Here is a 7500-nt window from a genome sequence, read left to right as displayed (position 1 = left end):
ATGTTTTTGTTGTGTCGTTGAAAGTTCGGTGACTCAGGGTGAATTTTCTTACGACGTATCTGATTCTTTCTGTGGTCTAGTCGCTTTCGTTGGATGGCCCCAGAAAGAATTCTCCTGGTACAGCTATGGTTTCTCCGTAAACTTTTCCTGCTGATGAAGGTTCTCCGTTGGATCTGGGGGCGGTGCGTAGTCCTAGGAGAACCCAGTGTAACTGGGCCTTCCAGTTGTCGTCAGAGCAACGAGCAATCAGGGAAGCTTTAAGGGACCGATGGGCCCGTTCGACCAATACGTTGGCAGCGGGGTTGTAGGAGATTGTGCTGTGGGTGGTGCCCCCAAGTGATTTTGTGAGGGCACCCCAGACATCTGACAGGAAGGCCAGCCCCCTGTTGGTTGTAATGTCGTCTGGAACGCCAAACCTGCTGATCCAACTTGAAAGGAGGGTGTTGACACAGGAGGGTGTTGATGAATCTTGCATGGGGGTTGCTTCAATCCACTGGGTGGACCTGTTGACTGTCAACAGGAAGCGGTCCCCTCCGGAGGGGGAAGGGGGCCAATGACGTTGATGTGGACGTGGCTGAAACGTCTCATGGGTTGCTTGAAGGGCCTGATTCCTGATGTTGTGTGTCAGGAAATTTTGCTTGTTTGGCAGTTGATGCAGCTGCGGGCCCACCGGGTGATGTTCTCCCTCATCCCGTGCCAGATGAATTAGCTGGATATGGTTCTTGCCGTCGTTCTGCTCGAGGGATGGGAGAGGGAATGTACTATATCAAAGAAGGCTTTTCTTCGAGAGGAGGGTACCAGGGGCCTGGGACAGCCAGTACTGACATCGCAGAGGAGGGCCATTTTAAAGCCGTGATGGCTGTCCGGTAGGCAGGTGTTTCCGGGTCAAGTTGTTGCTGATGTGCCAGGTCCTCATAGTCAATGCCGAGGTAGACGCTGTTTATTTCTATTCTGGAGAGTAGTCGGCCACCAGGTTTTTCTCCCCTGGTATGTATTGGAGTGTGCATCCAAATTCTGCGATGGCAGCAAGGTGTCTCTGTTGACAGGCTAACCAGGTGTCACTTGTGTTCTAAAAGGTACTTGAAATGTTTTACCACTCTGATAACTGCAAGGAGCTCTCGGGCAAAAGCACTGTACCTTTGCTCAGCGCTGTTGAGTTTTTTGCTGAAGAAGGCAATAGGCTGCAGGGCGCCGTTGACCACTTGTTCTAAGGCAGCTCCGCAGTCTGTGTTGCTGGCGTCGGTGATCAGCTACATGGGTGCTCCTGGGGTGACGAAGGCCAACGTTAAAGCTTTGGCGAGGGTTGCCTTCGGCTTTTTGAATGCTGACTGCTGCTGTGCGCTCCAGGACAACTATTTCGGTTTAATCTTTAGGACATCGGACAGTGGCTCTGAGATGCCTGCGATGTTAGGGATAGAAAGCCTGTAATAATTAACCATCCCGAGGAATTCTTGTAGTTCTTTGATGGTTTTTGGTGGTGGGAATTCTTCTATCGCCTTGGTTTTTTATGTTAGGGGACGTACGCCTTCGTTGGAGATTTTGTGGCCCAGGAAGTCAATGGAATCGGCGCCGAAAGTGCACTTGTCAAATTGTACGATTAGTCCGATGTCCTGGAGTTGAGTGAGAACAGTTCAAACGTGCTGAAGATGTTCGTCTTGCAGTTTTGAAAATATCAGGATGTCGTCTACGTAGCAGGAGCAAAATGGCAAGTCCCCCAGGATGCTGTCCATCAGACGCTGGAACGTCGCCCCGGCATTCCTGAGTCCGAAAGTGGAGTATGCGAAGACATAGGTGCCGAAGGGGGTGATAATAGCCGTCTTTGGAATGTTGTCTTGGTTGACAGGGACCTGAAAATAGGATTTCAAAAGATCCATTTTAGAGGAGATTTTTGCCCCATTCAGTGCCCCGGTGAGGTCCTGGATGTTGGGCAAAGGATAATGGTCAGGTGTGGTGACGACGTTAAGGCGTCTGTAATCTCCGCACGGAGGCCATGTCCCGACTGATTTCCTAACCATATGGAGAGGGGAGGCCCATGGGCTGGAGGCCTTCCTGCATACGCCCGTTCTTTCCATCTCCTGGAAGGCCTGTTTTGCGTCGTGGAGTTTGTTAGCGGGTAGGCGGCGGAACTTTGCATGCGTTTGTGGGCCCTTCATTATCACGTGGTGGTAAATGCCGTTCCTAGTGGGTTTTCCTGTCGTCAGTCGTAACTCGAGCTTGAATATGTCCGGGAATTCATGGCGAAGGATGTTATATGTGTGGGTAGAAACAGAGAGAGAGCGGTGGGTATTGAAGGTCCCAGGGTTAAGGCTGTAGATTGGAATGAATCAATGTCTATTAATCTTTTCTGGGCAATGTCGATCGGGAGTCCGTGATGACCTAGGAAATCTGCTCCCAGGATAGGGTTTGTAACATCGGCAATGATAAAATTCCAAGTGAAAGGCCTTTATAATAAGCAAAGTTTCGTCTGTTTCATCCCGTAACTCTTTATACATGTGCCGTTGGCTGCTGTAATGCCTGTTGAAGAGTCAATTGGTTGATTCTTTTCGGCTTTGTAGGCGGTAATATGGAGTGAGTGGCCCCCGTGTCTATGAGAAATCTTTTGCTTGAGAGCTGTCTTTGATGTAGAAAGCTGTGTGCGTGGGGATGAAAGGTGCGGCCACTTTGTGTGGCCGCCTGGGCCATTTTTTTTTTAAATGAGCAGGGCACCACACAACGTCTTACATCTTTACCGAATCTTTTATGGTATAAACACCATGTTAGTTCGGGGTTGCGGTAGTTTGGCCTCGTGATGATGGCACAGGTTTGGTCTGGGGTAGAATCTTCCGCTTATTCTTCGCCTATGATTTTGGTTGCGGCGAGCTTTGAAGCTCTAGCGTGTCAAAGAGATGGTACGCTCTCCTGATGATGTTGTCTGTTTCCAGCTGGTGGGGTTGCGGGAGTTGGGTCCTAACTTTTGGTGGAAGGCGACGTAGGAAAATTTCTCTGTCTAGGTCGATCTTCCTTCTGTTTCCGTCCGCGTCTCGGTCGGGAGGAAAATTAAATTCTGCAATTCTTCCCATGCTTCTGTCGGAGATTGGTCCCCGATGGGTTGCTGCATTATGTAGAAAATTCTGTAGGCACGTTCAGGTACGGGCGGAGAGTAGAGCTCTATAAGCTTTGCCCGAAGTTCTGTGTATAATGGACGACCTACCTGGGACTTGATCCATTGTGCCCACATGTCTAAAACGTCTTCTGGTAGCGCTGACAGTATGAGGTTGGCAAGGTCGGTCTCCCGGGTGAGTCCCACGATGCGAAATTGAACGTCTGCATGGGTCAGCCATGCCGAGACATTTTTGTGTGAGAACGACGGGAGCTTGATTTTCGTCAGGTTGGCATGTTGTTCAGCGGGCAAGGTCGCGGGTGGGGTGGATATGGTCGTCTTGTCAGCCGCGAAACCATGAAACTCGTTGTTAGGTATCGGAAAATCACCAAAACGCTTGTGAGAGCGCTGTATTTAGTGCGTTATTGGTGGTCTCTTTGTACCTCACGATCCAAAACAATCAAGCAAGCACCGTTTTAGGTCCGCTAATGGAAAGGTGTGTCCAAAGGCCTTTCTGCTCCGGGGTCACCAGTTGTGAGGATACAGAGAGACAATTTCCGACTATGAGAGTTTATTGACGAGAGAGCCGAACTACATCGAGATGTGCGGACGTAAAGTAGCACAGAAAATGCCTAAGGCGGATTAGCCAGGCCTAGGTTTAAATTTGTGTTTCTTTTGGTTCAAAAATCATTGAATAATAATCTGAAAATAAAATGTACATATTTTATCATCACATCAGAAGAAAGAGTGGAGAATTCCGCATTTACTGATACGGAACAAAAAATCTCGAATTTAAATACATATGCGTGAAATAAATACAAAGTGTTTATAGACATAGAAACACACTTGACGGAAGGTGTCCGTACAGTATCATTTATTTAAAACGTACACTCACAGATTTGGGATGAACATATTACTTTTGATTATAAATTTGCACTTATTTAACAGTATCTGTATTTACAGCAGAGCTCTGTGGTAATCTGATTCCTAATCTACAAGCAAAATAAATGTGGTAATTTTAAACTATAGACTATAATATTAGAAGCGTTGAATTAGGAATAAAATTTCTAATACTGCAAGCCTTAGGAAGGCTTCATTTAATAACATTTCTGAACTACTTTAAACCGCCGGCATATTTAAAGTCTGTGTGACAACCATGAACGAGCTTAGGGTTAAGGTTAGGGTTAATTCGGTCGACCTTTAGCTTGATCTTGATTTTGACCTTGACCTTTTACGTAGGACTTTTAAAATTGAATAGCTTCCACTTTTCAACATAGCAATTAATCCCTAAAAGTTTCACAACTCTTTGAGTAAAATTGCGGCCAGGAAGTTGTTCACAAACAAACAAACATGCATACAGACAAACGGATAAACGGACAAACAGGGGGTAAAAACATAACCTCTTAATTTCGTTGGAAGAGGTGAAAAAAAAAAAAGTTTAGTTGTGCAAGAGCAGATGATTATGAAATTCATATGATTTGAGACAAACTGACAGACACTGACAGAAATTTAATACAAAACATAAAAATATATAAGAATAGGGGGATTCCGTTATTATATTTTTTTTTTTGAGATATGAAATAAACAAAAGAAAAAAAAGTACTTGTAATGTTAGGATGCTCGCGTTTCTACCTCTAACATCTATCTCTCGAGCACCTCTTTCCTTTTTCGCCATTTATCTCAGAACAGGAAAAAATTGTGCAGTGCAATCAGTCGTTTCCCATTTGAATACTGTTAACCAATTTTTTGGAGGATTCCACAACCATCGACTCTCATAGTCAATATGTAACAGTTTTCGAGTTACAAACTGAAACCCACTTAAGCAATTTGAGAGAAGTCTCCCCAGTCATTCACTTGAAACGTTTTCAGGATTGCAATAATTACCTGGAAACGTTTGCGTCCTACCTTGTTGAAAGCTTTCACATGTGTGTTTAAAGCATTTCTTTAACCACATAAAGTATCTTGAATGTTCAGTGACTGTAGAAGGGAATATTAACAAAAGAATCATATGCTAAGGTAACAAAAGAACGTGCAAAATTAATAGAATTTGCTATACTTTTACAATCGTTTAGATATGCTAGAATTTAATCAGTTTTATGTTGAGAATTTGGTGAATTAGGAGAATATGTAGAAAATTTCAAGAAGTGAACTTTTGGTGTTATAAAATGACTTGAAAGCCCACTTATGAGGAAGTACTGGTGTTTTTGAAAGAATACTTGAGGGAAAAAGGTTTGTTTTGGAAGAGCCCAGGATTTCTAGAATTAGCAGAAGATATGATTCTCTCATTCTTGCACACACATTTCAAGAAAAGGAAATATCTGGTAGAATGTAAAAGTAGACTAAATTGACTTTGTTTTGCTTAGGAAAGAAGACAAGAAAATTATTATGATTATAAAAGGAAGAAGAAGCCATAAATGTCAAAAAATGCTTGAATTAGCAAAAGCTATGAATCTTCATCTTGAATGCACAATTTAAGAAGATGGAAAATACTTCGATAACTTATAAAAGTGGAAAATTTTTCATGTGTTGATTAGGATTCGACAAGAAAATCCGTAGGGATTATAAGACTGTTCCAATGAATCCGATGTAGCTGAACATAACCTGGTGATGGCAGATTTTAGGCTAAATCAAGTAAGGAAAAGAAATGCCCCTTCCGGGAATAGGTGGATCAAAACTCGGAAGCTGAATGGGGGAGCATGCGAGAGAGTTAAAAGTTCAGTGGAAAGAGCCAGGACAGAGTGATATGTAAATAGAATGTCAGAATCGCATGAAACGACATAGGATGTTATGAAAAAGATTGAGGTACCAGCAGAGAGAGAGAGAGAGAGAGAGAGGAGAGAGAGAGAGAGAGAGAGAGAGAGAGAGAGAGAGAGAGAGAGAGAGAGAGAGAGAGAGAGAGAGAGAGTGCTGGGAAACAAATGGAAGAAAAATAATGTACTTTAGTATTTATTACTTAGCAAAAACGTAATTATATAAGATGATCCCTCGGATTTTCTCATTGGATATTTATTTTTCTCAAAGATGACTATTTGGCATTAATACTTATGACTTTAATAGATGTAAATATCAACCACAATGGCACCTAATATTGATTTCTACCTTTGGTAATATATGTTCCAAAGATGTGAAAATTAATGAAAATAAATAAATGAACCATCAAAAAGTTTGCACAAGGACAACTCGCATCAAATTTCAAATGGCAAGGGACTTGCAAGGCAAGTGTTCTCTCAAGAATAATGTCACGTACTTGGATTATTTAATCAATGCTGCTTTTTTGTTACAAATGTTCCTTTACTTCAGTGCATAATGGACTTAGATCAATGTTGCTTTTATATTGGTATATTAATTACCATGTAAGAGTGGTTTTATGATGAAGATTTTAATTCTGATTTTCCTCATTGTTGAATACTTACAGAAATGTTCGTTTTCAAATATAAAACCACAGCGGGTCAGATATATATATTAAAGTTAAATTTTGATTAGGTATCATCAAAACTTTAAGTTACAGTTAAAATTTATGGTTTCATATCTGTGATATAACCAATTAAGAGCATATATTAACAAAACCCCAATCATCATTCCTCTATGAATTTACTCCCTGAATGAGGGATGCTGTACAGCATTTCATAAAAGACCTGGACAAAATGACGTAGTTTATTAGAGGTTTGGCTCCAGAATTAACTAGTCATTATTTTGATTTACTGTGCAATAATTTCAATTTCAAACAAGATAACACTTAAGCTACAATTTGACCGTAAAATCAATTGTCAATTAAAGGTATGGGTACAAATAGGAACGGTAGTTTAGAAAAACATCAATATATAAATGAGATTAATAATTGTTTGTACGAAGATTCATAATTTTGTAGGTCTATCATGCAATTTTATTAATACTTTTATTCCGGTCGGAGCTATTCATAAGATTGTCCACGATCTGTGTAGTTATAGAAAGGATTCGAAACCGATTATGAAACCAGCTCGATAATAACGTAAATTCCCAAATGGTTTCAAACATATTCGGTATTTAATGCATGAAATGAGTTTGTAATCTTGTACTTATTCACTTTATTATCTATATCTAGATATGAAGTGGAACATTGAAGATGTAATATTCTGCATCAATGATGATAAAACCTTGTTCAGAATATCACGATAACTGCAAGATGGATAATCGATAAATTATTGTAAATTGTCATGTAATTAGAATTGTGTAATGCATGAAATGGGTTTGTAATCTTGTACTTATTCACTGTATTATTTACATCTAGATATGAAGTGGAACATTGAAGATGTAACCTTCTGTATTTTTTGAAGAAAATAAACCTTAGTGCGAAGATTACAATAACTGTAAGATGGGTATTTCGACAACTTAATGTAAATTGCCATGTAATTAGAGTTGTGTAATGCATGAAATTAGTGTGT

At 41.1% G+C, this 7500-nt stretch overlaps 1 protein-coding gene across 1 annotated transcript; it reads right to left on the bottom strand.

The window, feature by feature from the left end:
* Nucleotides 1-76: 76 nt before the first annotated feature.
* LOC137640192 (uncharacterized) lies at nucleotides 77-1007 on the bottom strand. The gene is made up of 2 exons (XM_068372728.1): nucleotides 822-1007; nucleotides 77-733 (listed from the first exon to the last, which is right to left on the bottom strand). The coding sequence occupies exons 1-2, from the start codon at nucleotides 1005-1007 to the stop codon at nucleotides 77-79; spliced, it is 843 nt and encodes a 280-aa protein (XP_068228829.1).
* Between the last annotated feature and the right edge of the window lie 6493 nt (nucleotides 1008-7500).

This window comes from Palaemon carinicauda, chromosome 1, assembly GCF_036898095.1.
Source record: "Palaemon carinicauda isolate YSFRI2023 chromosome 1, ASM3689809v2, whole genome shotgun sequence".
Taxonomy (NCBI): domain Eukaryota; kingdom Metazoa; phylum Arthropoda; class Malacostraca; order Decapoda; family Palaemonidae; genus Palaemon; species Palaemon carinicauda.
Note: the sequence above shows the minus strand (reverse complement) of the source record. Positions and strands in the feature narration are given on the sequence as shown.